Consider the following 12,822-nt stretch of genomic DNA (forward strand, 5'->3'; position numbering starts at 1 on the left):
TGAATATCTCCTCATCTGAGGGCGAGGCACAATTAGCGCGGTTTTTTAGCGCGTATCTTAGTGTATTAAATACATGAAAACTACTGGATTATATGAGAGATTAGCTGTATTGATGTTTTAATGTAATTTATGTAATCTATTAGATCTAACTCTAATTAATTATTAGAATGGAACTCCTGCCAACACTGACTTTTCAGACAGAGAGGAATATTATTACATGCAGCATAATTATATCTTGATCTTGAAACTCTATTTTTATTCTACTCTGTTCTCTTTTTTTTATACTGACATCAGGTACAAGTTTGAGATTTTGGCAGAGGAATTTGATGATGATTAATATATAAATTTGATTAAGTTGAGGGTAGAGAACTTGAGAATTCAAAGAGATGAAGATAAAGTTGTTGATGGAATTGAGTATGAGATAGAGCAATGTCAGTGCCAGTGTTAGCAGTAATGTCAGTAGTAGCTAATCTATCAAAAATATAAGCATTAACAATAGCATGGTCAATAATCCAGTATAGAATTGCCAATCATATGTGATTGATGAGCATATGAGTCTCATAGAACGCTCTATACTGATTTGCTAGATCAATCCCATTCATATAATGATTATAATCATCAATAATGGTAGAAATCTTTATAGTTTGTTCAAATTTATCATTAAATAAATGTTGAATCTGCAGGCTGTTGATGGAATTGATCTCAGAACATTTCTGAATACATTCAATGAAGCTATCTGATTTATGAACTGTAAACAGTAGTAAAACCACATTATTATCTTTCTATGCATGTATGTATGTATGTATGTATAGGTTTAACGTCCCGGAGAAAACACGGGCAGCGCCCGTGTTTCAGAAGCCTCCCGAAGGGCATGGAGACGTGCTACGCTGGAGAGATTTCTATGTACACAAAGAGAGAGAGAAAACAGAATCCAGGTGGCAACTCTTGAGAAGACTCAGCTCATTGCAAAGGATTTTTCTGAGCTGCGCATCCACTTCTGGCCCGACGTATGGCCATTCATGGTGGGGCTATAGTGTGGTTCCCTGAGGGGACCGCCGCTGCCGTGCCTGGAAGGCTTTATAGTGAGCAGAGAGGGATACCTCTCTCAGTTGATCAGAAAGCTGTCTGTGCTTCTAACATCAGAAGAAAGACAGACAAGATAAATAATGAAGGAGAGAGCACTGAAGAAGGTTGTGACAGGAAAAGAGCAGAGAATGACAGAGAGAGCAAAGAAAAGAAGGAAGAAGAAGCATTTGAGCCGATAGAGACAAGGGCAAACGAGAGGAAAACAAAGCAGAGCACGCGTAGATACAATGCCGGCAGTCAAAACCATATCAGCTGAGTCAGACACGTAGACTGTACTGATTACACCACAGCTAATTGAGACAGATGAGCCTAGTTGTGCTATCTGTACTGTCTGCATAGACTGTGATGTCCCTGGCAGTTGCACTAGCTACCGTGGGTGTACTCAGCAGGCCGGCCTCGTGGAACTGCTGCGGGGGTTGTCAGATGGTTTGCAGCCAGCCGGCTGCGTTACCTTGTGCAGTACCGTGTGTAGAACTGCGTGCAGTCCAGCAGTTCTACAAAGTCTGTAGGGGTCAGAGACCCTAGATAGGCAACAGCTGTCGCCCGGTTGTGTGGCCGTGCTGCTGGCCTCTTGGGCCAGTGAAGAAAGTGCCTCTGTGAGTGTCGACAGAGCACCAAATGTTCTGGGCTCTTGTTGTGTCCACAGACACAGGTGAGCCTCGCATCTGCATGCTGGAAACGCCTGTGGTACCAGGAGAAGTCCCCATGAGAGGAGCAGAGTGCGAGCCAGCGGTGAAGGGCATGCCGTGGCATGGTGAGCTCCGGAGGGGCCTTCACTTGGTATTCCACAGTCGGCCTGCTGAAACTCCAGCCCCGGTACCAGTCAGAGAGCTTGCCACAGGCTCCACTCCACCACTTTCGCCTTGCCTCTTGGCTGAGCTGCTTGGCCACTGTGCGGACCCCACTGACTGTGGGTGTGGCCTCGAGACCATAGGCTGGGGCTGCAGTGGATGAGACTGCCCGCTTAGCCAAGCGGTCTGCTTCCTCATTGCCCTCTATCCCCATATGCCCAGGAGCCCACTTCAGGCCGACATTGTGCTGTCTGAGGAGCTCATGGCAGCGGTTGTAGGCCCAGTTTGAGGAGGCTGCTGCACCGCCCCGTATGCCCCAGATGACTGAGGTGTTGTCGAGGCAGAGCCAGATCTGAGGGTTGCTGCTGTCCTCTGTGACACAAGGTAGGAGCTTCACAGCGCACTCTAATGCCCGGCAGGCACCAACTGCCTCAGCGTCGAAGACATGTGACATAGGGCTCAGCGCAGCTGAGAAGCTGGCCAGCTGTTTATTTCCCTGATAGACTATGAAGCCATAGCCCACCTGCCTGCTGTTGTCAAGGCTCCGTTCTGATCCATCTGAGAAAACATATAGATCTGTTGAGGGTTGACTTTTCCACCATTAAGAGGAGTGAAGTGTGAGTCAGTGGTGGAGAGCATGCTGCAATATGGTGAGCTTTGATGAGGCTTTAATCTGATACTTCACTGATGATCTGCTGGGCCTTCAGTCTCAATATCAGTTAGAGAATTTGTTATACATTTCATTTCATCACTTCTGCCTTGCCTTCTGACTGAGCTGCTTGACCACTGTGCAGATCCCGCTGACTGTGGGTGTGGTTTCAGGCTTATAGGCTGAGACTGTTGTTGATGAGACTGCACATTTAGTCAGATGGTTTGCTTCCTCATTGCTTTCTATCTTCATATGCTCTGGAGATCATTTCAGGCCTACATTGTGCTGTCTGAAAAGCTTATGACAGTGGTTGAACGCTCGGCATGAGGAGGTTGCTGTAATAGGAGCAACGGAGATATCTATATTAGGAAATAGATACGTGGCGATAGATACGTGGCGATAGATACGTGGCGATAGCAATATTATCTATATAATGCTCGCTGATATCCGTGGATTTTAGGAGATCAGCGATTAGCTTTGAACAATAGAGATTGCTACCTTTCTAATATCCTTTGTGCGTACTTCACACTACTCTTGTAATTACTCTTGTAGCCCATCTCTTACAATTCTAATCGCTCTAAACCTTATTTGAGTGGTCCGTTGTTACGCACACCTACAACAAAACACGCAACGTTAGTTAAAACACGCAAGATGGTTTCGACACGCGCAAGATCCCTTGGGAACCAACCCGAATCCTCTACCACCTCCGACGACCACAATGCCCGATTGCAACAGTTAAACGATCAAATCCGTGAACGAGAGCAACAGTTAGCTATTCTGCACGCGCAACAACGCCTCAACGAGTTGGAAGCACAGATTCGCGAAGATACTTTTATCGAGTCCCGACCAACCCAGGATATCGCCGCAGAACTACCGCAAAATCGACCCGCAGACAATATGGATGATGATAACGAAACACCGCCGAAATTGGAGATTAAGGATTACTATCGAGGAAAGAATATGTTAGAATTTAAGGACTATAAAGATCGCATGTTGACTCTCTTTGCACGCCACCGTCGATATTATCGAAAAGAAGAACGCAAGATAAACGACGCCAAACTCTACCTTGATGCCCACGTTAAGCAGAAGTGGTTGAATTTTGTATCAGCATACGAGAGACGCGGAGGAGCAACACCGTTAACATTCGACGATATGCTATCACACCTAGAGATGCAAATTAACGACCCGCAGAATCAGCGTCGATTGGCGAGCCAAAGATTCCAGGATGCTAAGCAACAGGAGTGGCAGTCGATACGCGACTTTTCTAAATATCTCGAAGATTGGGAGTATTACTTACCCCCATACAGCGAGGAACAGAGAATGGATAACCTGCGTAGTAAGGCATTGAAGGTGCTACGCACCGAACTCGACCGTCGAAATCAAGAACCCCAGAACTACGAAGAGTTGCTTCGAACTCTACAGACTCTCGAGGAAAATATGCCGGAGCGACGACGCGCCATTCGCAAAGGCAGACCTGCGATATTCGTAGGGAATCAGCGTCGTTCTGATAAATCTAGCAACCACCGGAATAAAAGGAAACGAGAGGAACAGACGGGTTCAACTGAACAAACCAAGAAGGATAAATATAATTGGATGAAGGAGTGCTCACACTGCCATAAGAAGGGGCATGTCGCAAACGATTGTTGGATGTTATACCCCGAAAAGCGCAACCAAGTCCGACAAGCAAAAAACTAGCAATCCCAATCGTAGGAGCAGCTGCTGCATTGGGAATACAGACGACTAGGCTGCGAGATAAACACTTATTGGCAATGAACACCTGGATGTTGACAGAAGTGGGATGGTCAATGGCGTGGACGTTAGTAGATTCTGGCGCGGATGCGAACTTCGTGTCCCATGCTTGGGCATTGAAATATTTCTCGAAGTCAGAAGGTAAACCGAAAGTAGTGGAAGCAGTTGATAATCATAGGGTTAAATCATATGGACAACGAAAAGCTGCAATGAAGATTATCGATGATGAACATGTCCTTCGGGAAGGATTCCACCATTTCGAAGAAGCCGACATCAGTGGATACGATGTAATTCTGGGTATGCCATGGTTGCAAGCTGCGAACCCCGACATTGACTGGGTGCGAAGATGCTGGACCTATAGGAAAGCGTCAAATATTAGCCACGTGCACCTAGATACCGCTAAGGAATTTGCAACTTTAATGGACAACAGCAACATTATATTCGCCGCCTTTCCATTGCGAGCTGCGCACGCAGCGACTGAGCCAAATATCCCGGATGATTATAAGGATTATCTTGATGTATTCCGAGAAGATATACCTGACGCGGAACACGCACCCCACGATCATGCCATAGATCTCAAACCTGGCAAGGAACCACCGTACCGACCGATATATAACCTGTCACCTCAAGAACTCTCCGTCCTCCGAGAATATATTGAAAAGGCATTAGAGAAGAATTGGATACGCCCGTCCAAGAGCCCAGCCGGTGCGCCAGTATTATTCGCACCGAAGAAAGACGGAACCCTGCGTCTTTGCGTAGATTATCGAGGGTTGAACGAAATAACAGTCAAGAATCGGTATCCGCTGCCCCTGATAAGTGAAATACTCGATAGATTAGCAGGTGCCAAAATATACACGCAATTGGATCTTAGGGACGCGTATCATAGAATCCGCATACGAGCGGGGGATGAATGGAAAACGGCATTTCGAACACGATACGGACACTTTGAGTATCTGGTTTTACCCTTTGGGCTAACCAACGCCCCTGCGACTTTCCAATCTTATATCAACAAAGCCCTCAGTGATATTTTGGACGTATATTGCGTAGCTTATCTTGACGATATCGTAATCTATTCGAATACGCTTGACGAACACGTCGCCCATGTTAAGAATGTGCTGGAACGTTTAAGGCGATGGAGACTATATGTGAAACTTAGTAAGTGTACGTTCCATGCAACAGAAATTGGATTTCTGGGTTTTGTGATTACCACGCAGGGCATCACTGTCGAAAAACGCCGCGTCGATACGATCCTAGATTGGCCTGAACCGCGAACAATAAACGAGCTGCAAACATTCCTAGGATTCGCCAACTTCTACCGACGATTCATATACAAGTTCTCGATAATAACGGCACCCCTGACTGAGTTGCTAAAAGGATACGAAACAAAAAAGGGGAAGAACAACGCACCTGTCCAACTGAACGAGAACTGCAAGCACGCAATACTGCAGTTAAAAGAATGCTTTACAAAAGCACCGTTGTTAGTTCATTTTGATCCGCAGCGAAAACTCCGTATAGAAACGGACGGATCTGGCGTTGCAATCGCCGCAGTAATATCGCAATTAATGGATGATGGTCACTGGCACCCGATCGCGTTTTGGTCCAGAAAACTCACAGAAGCAGAAAGACATTATCAAACATATGATTTAGAAATGTTGCCGATTGTAGAAGCTTTCAGGCAATGGCGCCACTACCTACATGGTAGCAGGCACCCAATAGTTGTTTTATCTGACCATGCCAACCTCCGGCGCTTCATGACGACGAAGCAGCTAAATGGGCGTCAGATTCGTTGGATGCAAATGCTCTCAGCGTTCGATTTTGAAATTGAGCACCATCCTGGGGAAAATAATCCCGCAGATGCACCAAGTCGTCACTCAGATTATATAAAACACGCAGCTCCCTTGACGGGGCTCCCTACCCTGCAAGAGAAGCTGCGTAAGGGGATCTTTAAGTCACTAAAGACAAAAGAAAACACAAAGTTAGACCAATGTGTCAAGATGGTGCGAAAAAATCTGCAAGTTAAAGAAAATTGTTGGGCGAAGGGGCCCGTAGTCATCGATGACAACAAACCCTGCAGGATAAAGAACGCACCTGCAGATGAGAACGAAGTCGCCGGCGTTACGGGGTTAGACCTAGGGACCCTGGTGCCACGGATTCTAGCCGTTAAGGTATTTGAGTCCGAGATAGCCTATCGCGAAGAGGTAGCTGAATCTATTGTCGAACTCTTGCTGCAGGTTCAGAATAGGGACGCTGGCACGTCTGAACTTCGCAGAAGACTAGAGGTGGGTGACGCTAGCGTAGGTGATCGTTCGACCTGGGCAGTAGACAAAGATGGCCTGCTCAGGAAAGATGGTAAAGTCTACGTACCGCAAGACAAGGCCGTAAGGCATGAAATAATGAAAATGAACCACGATGATCCCCAAGGTGGCCATTTTGGACGTGACAAAACCATCGAAGCGATCAAACGCAAGTACTCGTGGCATGGTATGAGCGATGAGATTGCAGAATATGTGAGGACCTGCGATGTTTGCCAACGCGTCAAGATACCGCGGCATAAGCCGTACGGGTTGCTACAACCACATCCAGTGCCAGATAAGAAATGGCATACAATCAGTATGGACTTTATTGAAGGCCTACCAGATAATAAGAAGGGAAGTCAAACTTATAATGCTATTGTCATATTTGTTGATTCGTTCACTAAATGGGCCATAATTGTACCCACATCTTCAAAGCTAGATGCGGAAGGACTCGCGGACATTATTGTATGGAAGCTTGCGAAAAACTTTGGGCCTACCTGCGAACATTATTAGCGACCGAGATTCATTAATAAACAGCAAGTTCTGGTCAACATTATGTTACTTACTCCATGTCCGACGAAAATTATCAACAGCCTTCCATCCGCAAACCGACGGCCAAACGGAACGATTGAACCAGGTGATTGAACATTATCTTCGCACATATTGCAGCTACCAGCAGGATAACTGGATAGAGTGGATTCCCCTGGCGCAATGGGCATATAATAACGCCTTCCACGCATCGATAAAAATGACACCATCTGAAGCGATGATCGGCCGACCAACTGAACTTCGTATAGACGTGGAACCCCCAAGCACGGGCGCGTCAAAGTCGGCGATAGAACAAGTGGAACGGATGAAGCAAGCGGAAAACAGGATTCGAGAATGCCTAGAAGCTGCCAAAGCAGCTGAGAAAAAGTATTATGATCAGCGCCATATACCAAAAAGCTTTAATATAGGGGACTGGGTAATGCTGCGTGCAAAAAATATATCCACCTTGCGACCTTCACCCAAACTAGATCATCGATTTTTGGGTCCCTTCCAAATAATTGATATACGCGGTACGCAGGCGTACAAACTGAAGCTTACGCCACAATATAAAGGAATTCATCCCGTGTTCCACGTTTCCCTTCTCGAACCGTATCACGCGCGCGACGGACAGATCCCACAGGCAGAACCGATAATTATAGACGCGCAGGAGGAATGGGAAGTTGAAGCTATATTGGATAAACGTCAGTACCGTGGTCAAACCCAATATCTTGTTAAATGGAAGGATTGCACAGACACGGATAATTCTTGGGAACCTGAAGAAAATTTGGTGAACAGCCAGGAGCACTTGGAACAGTTTAATAAAACCTATCAGGAGCCAGTTAGCAAACGAAAACGAAGAAGGCGACGTTGACTGTTAAACATACTTATTCCACCCAGGGATTAAAAAACAGATCCGCCTCAGCTTGGCCAGTGTCATTTGAGGAATGGTCACCAAGGCAGACCTGCTTATTACCCCGGATTTCCTCAACTGGCGAAGCACGACGTTTCAACGATGACTTGGGAGCTGCGACCGGCGATGTAGCTAGCCACCGGGATCTCACCAATCACTGTTTCAGCCGGGGCCTCAGGGGAACCATTTCGTTGAGCCCCACGGATCTTCGCTGCGAAGAACTTAACTGCAGCTGCCACAGCGCCCTGTAAAACGTTAACGTTCGAAGCGTCTGCACCAGCGACAATTAAATCCTCAGCTGCGTTAATAGCCGCCTGGGCCAACTCAACGGCGTCTGCTGGCACCAAACATGAGTTATTTTATATCCTGCAAAACATATATAGAACGATTACTTACCGGAACGCAAACGTGCTTCATCACCGAGCAGTGCTTGCATTTCTTGCGTCGACCCTCAGCAGGCTCACAGTGATGGCGGGGAGACGTTGTTAAATGTCGAATACAACGACAGCAATATGCTGCTGCGTTCCTTTCTAACACTTCAACGGGACCGTCCGCTTCCTCATCTTCGCCAGCGTTATCGGATAACTCAAGTAACGCACCAAGATCCTTGCCCAGTATTCGATATATGGCAGGCGTGACAGCGTGTCCGCCCGTCGTTCACAAAGCAAGGGTATACTGGAGGGTTTTGCAACCTTTCCAGACAACCCAAGCAAATGCTCTCGATGGCATTCAGCATATCACCCTCCATAGGTTCTGAACCGGCAACGGAAGCAGCTGGTTCTGACATTCTATTACGACATTAATCAGTATCAAGAACCTTTTAAGAAGAGAGAAGAGGCAAGAAGCAGCAAGAAAAGAACAGATGTTGGTGGATAAAACCAATATTGCAATATCGATCAAAGAAGTTGCAGCAACACAAAATCCGACCCAAAATAGAAAACGCAACCACGCAACCAAAACTTCGAATGTCGCAATAAAAATCGCATGGGAAGATACAGCGTACTTTGCTTGATAAATTGGTGTATTCTTTTAAATAAAAAAAATCGTTGTTAGTGATGATGGTGATGATCTCGTTAGGATACGACTTGTGGTGTAAAGGTTAAAGGAAAGGGGTTCAGGGGTTGTGCCTAAATCATGATTGGACCGCGATAACACCGAAACTGGAACAACGTTTTTCCCGAGTCAGCAACGCTTCGGAATTAACCCGAACAATTAATTCGGTCCTATCCTGCGAACTTTATACAATATCAACCACGCAGCACATATTACGAACTTCGCACAATAAGAAGCCCTGGGGACCAGGCCTTTGAAGAAGGGAGATAATTGTAATAGGAGCAACGGAGATATCTATATTAGGAAATAGATACGTGGCGATAGATACGTGGCGATAGATACGTGGCGATAGCAATATTATCTATATAATGCTCGCTGATATCCGTGGATTTTAGGAGATCAGCGATTAGCTTTGAACAATAGAGATTGCTACCTTTCTAATATCCTTTGTGCGTACTTCACACTACTCTTGTAATTACTCTTGTAGCCCATCTCTTACAGTTGCTATGTTGCTCTGTATGCCTCAGATGATTAAAGTATTATCAAAACAGAGTCAGATTTGAGAGTTGATGCTGCTATTCATGACATAAGAGAGGAGTTTTACTGCACACTTCAGTGTCTGATAGACATCAACCATCTCAGCATTGAAGATATGTGATATAGAGTTCAGTGTTGTTGAGAAGCTGATCAATTGCTTGTCTCTCTGATAGATCATAAAGTCATAACTCATTTATTTGATGTTGTTGAAGCTCTGCTTTGATCCATCTGAAAAGATATATAGATCTGTTGAGAGCTGGCTTTTCCATTATTTTTTAAATGTTTGAGCAGTACTCTCTTTGTCAACACCCTCTGTGAGGTCTGTCCCACACCTCTCTGAGTAGTGTGAAGCAGCAAGTATGAGTTTATTGACTGTGAGCAGTAGCTTTTTCAACCACTGAATCTTGATCTTTAAAAACTGTCAAAAGCCAGCTCCTCTTCTTCATATAATCATTGATGATGTTATTTTTGAAATCAGTGAATGCCTCTCATTCACCATCTGAAGTCTTGTTGCAAAGTGCATTTTAATCTTCTTCAGAGTCATCATTGTGTGATTCAAAGATTGCTTGAGCTGTTCAAAGCTTCTAAGCTTTGCAGCCCTTCTTATACGAATTAACTAGTGCGGTAGCGTACGCCATCCTTGATAATAGGGGGTGGCGTACGCCACGGAAGAATAATAAGCCGAAATTACTACATCCTCCCCTACCAAATCCATCTACGCCCTCGTGACGGTAACAGATCTGCCGTGCGCGCCTGCCTTCGCAACGCGCTATTCCTGAAGTGTTTGTAGCGCGGCATTCGCCAAGCCCTCGTTGTGATCGTACGTTCTAACCAAAAACGGTAAGGCGCCCTTGTTTCGCGCGCCCCCGAATCCCCTATCACAACACGGCGTCCCATCACTAATCAACGCCACGTTCGCAACTATTTTATCCCATTCACCCACTCACTGATTTCAATCATTCTACATTTCTATCCATCTATTGAACTGTCTAGTCCCCTCCTCCTACAATATGGCACCTGGCTGTTGCAGTTCCCATCACTCCAGTCGCGTTGAGCGATCTGCTGGTAAGCTTTCATCAACCAAACCTTGTCAAAAGTTAATTTGATTGTTAATTGAATGACTTGCTGATGAATCATCTCAGCTTCTCTTCTCCCTTCTACCCACAATCTCACTTCTGTTGAGGAAGTCGCCGGTGATGATGATCATGTGGATGTCTTGAACAACAAGAAGGCAGGTGAAGGAGTTGATGAGAATGTGAATAATAATAGCAGCATTCATAAAAATAATGAGATGATTGATATTTCTGTATTGTCTTTATTCACATCTCTGCTTTCTCTGCTTTCATTGATTTCATTTCTTTCATTTCCATCAATTCTTTCTTTATCTTCTGTTGAATGAGTGTTCATCATCTATACTCATTTCATTGTCTTGCTCACTTCTGCTTCATCCTCCTTTGCTCTGATTGGTTTTTCTCTGTGTGTGCATTCTCATTGTTTTATTGAGCTTTCTGTGAATCTCTCTATTGAAGACTTTGAATTGGTATGTCAAGCTCTTCACAAGGCAGAGGTGTGTACTGCACTTCTTCATGCATGTCTTGAGATTCTAAGGTTCTTGATGCAGGTTGAATTTTGATTTTCATCCTGTACTGATAATTCTTGAGAGTGTTGGGTTTGAGCATTTTATTGACATGTGCTCTTTCTTTATTTTTATGATATCTCTGTATTTTTAAAAATCAGATGAAGCTCTTGCAGTGGTTATTAAAGCTGTGCATGAATAGATCTTTTTCCTGATTTCTCTTTCTTTTTTTTTTCTTTTTTTTTTCCTTTTTTTGTCATTACTCTTATGTGACCTTTTATCAGTTCTACGCTTGATGACTAGATGCAGCAGATCTCATATTTTTCAATGAGAGCATTCTGCCTTTGTGTATTATACTGTTTCCCTTCACAAGCTCAGACAATTACAGTGAATGATTCATCAAAACTAATTTTGCTCAATCTCTGAATGTTCTCAGATGCTGAAATAGCTTGCTTCAATGTGTTTTCTGATGTTTCTAACAGTTCATCCTCTGAAGTCTCTGTGATTGAGCTAATATAAACAGTTGAATCCTCCTCTAAATCTCTTTGTTTCTTGCAACCCGATTCATGTGCTGATCAGCTGTCTTGAATTCGCCTCTGACTGTGTTGCACCTGGTGTCTACGTTGCAATTTCGTACAACCAGCAACAGTTTCATCATTTATCAGGGTGTGCTGTATGCCCGCCTTTTCCATTTCCTCCCTTTTTTTTTTGGTTATTGTTGAGAGGTCTGAGTAAGTGATATCATCTGATTTGTAAGCATTGATGATTTCCCTCACTTTTCTGAGCTTCTTTATTGTAAGCTCTCTTTTCTTCAATGCTGATGATAGTGCTGCAGATGATCACAGCTCATTGAAATCCTCTATCTTCACCTTTACAAGATGAGAGCCATTTATAAGATTGTGTAGAACCTGTCCCCCTGACTTCTTTAAAGTATATGTTCCAAGGGGGTGTGATTTGAGGATTTTGTACGGCTCAAACCACCTTGGTTGGAACTTCTCAGATCCTTCATTTCATATGAGGATTCAAGTGCCCACAGTGAGACTTATTTCTTTCATTAATGAGTCTCATATTCTTTTCAATTGTATGGCGCGGTTGAGTAGTAATTCGTTTGCCTTTACTCAGGTGTGGTTAACTTTTCTCATTCTTAATTCCACATCTACAACCACTACCTCCTCCCCTATCTGGTTTTGCATATCCCCCGGGATACGCGGATGCACCCCATAGAGCAGGTAGAACGGCGAGTGCTTTGAGACTACATGCTGGCGAACTCACATTGTGAATAATGCCTGTCCCAGATATTCATCCCATAATCTTGTAAGCTTCCCCACTAAATATTTCATCAGCATGCTGCCTAGTATTTCATTTATGCATTCAACTTTTTCATTTGTACAAGGGTGATAAAGTGTTATTATGCGATACTTTGTCTGCAATTGTTTGATGAAGTGCCTCACAGCTCCTTCTATGAGGTTTGCTGTAATGCACTCGTTTATTATTTCCTTATTATTATCTTTGTTTATATCTTCGTCTATTCTTACCTCTTTCCATTATACTCTCGCTACCACTATTTCTATATGTATATATATGAATGTATGTATTTCGCCCATCTTCTTTCTCTTTCTTTTCCTCTTCAGCGATTAGCTACAACTTCA

The 12,822-nt window shown here is 44.4% G+C and overlaps 4 protein-coding genes across 4 annotated transcripts; 2 read left to right on the plus strand and 2 right to left on the minus strand.

Annotated features, from left to right (window-relative positions):
* Window positions 1-1,533: 1,533 nt before the first annotated feature.
* Window positions 1,534-2,778, minus strand: HCAG_07482 (predicted protein; the record flags this gene model as incomplete). The annotated part of the gene is made up of 2 exons (XM_001537123.1): window positions 1,534-2,467; window positions 2,630-2,778. 2 exons carry the CDS (start codon window positions 2,776-2,778, stop codon window positions 1,534-1,536), a joined length of 1,083 nt encoding a protein of 360 aa, XP_001537173.1.
* Window positions 2,779-3,177: 399 nt separating this feature from the next.
* HCAG_07483 (predicted protein) lies at window positions 3,178-3,874 on the plus strand (the record flags this gene model as incomplete). Its single annotated transcript, XM_001537124.1, has 2 exons — window positions 3,178-3,724; window positions 3,864-3,874. The coding sequence occupies 2 exons, from the start codon at window positions 3,178-3,180 to the stop codon at window positions 3,872-3,874; spliced, it is 558 nt and encodes a 185-aa protein (XP_001537174.1).
* Window positions 3,875-4,484: 610 nt separating this feature from the next.
* On the plus strand, window positions 4,485-7,082 carry HCAG_07484 (hypothetical protein; the record flags this gene model as incomplete). The annotated part of the gene is made up of 3 exons (XM_001537125.1): window positions 4,485-4,980; window positions 5,455-6,207; window positions 6,370-7,082. The coding sequence occupies 3 exons, from the start codon at window positions 4,485-4,487 to the stop codon at window positions 7,080-7,082; spliced, it is 1,962 nt and encodes a 653-aa protein (XP_001537175.1).
* Window positions 7,083-8,081: 999 nt separating this feature from the next.
* HCAG_07485 (predicted protein) lies at window positions 8,082-8,443 on the minus strand (the record flags this gene model as incomplete). The annotated part of the gene is made up of 2 exons (XM_001537126.1): window positions 8,082-8,344; window positions 8,404-8,443. The coding sequence occupies 2 exons, from the start codon at window positions 8,441-8,443 to the stop codon at window positions 8,082-8,084; spliced, it is 303 nt and encodes a 100-aa protein (XP_001537176.1).
* Between the last annotated feature and the right edge of the window lie 4,379 nt (window positions 8,444-12,822).

The sequence above is a fragment of the Histoplasma capsulatum genome, genomic scaffold (assembly GCF_000149585.1).
Source record: "Histoplasma capsulatum NAm1 scaffold_9 genomic scaffold, whole genome shotgun sequence".
Classification (NCBI taxonomy): Eukaryota; Fungi; Ascomycota; class Eurotiomycetes; order Onygenales; family Ajellomycetaceae; genus Histoplasma; species Histoplasma mississippiense.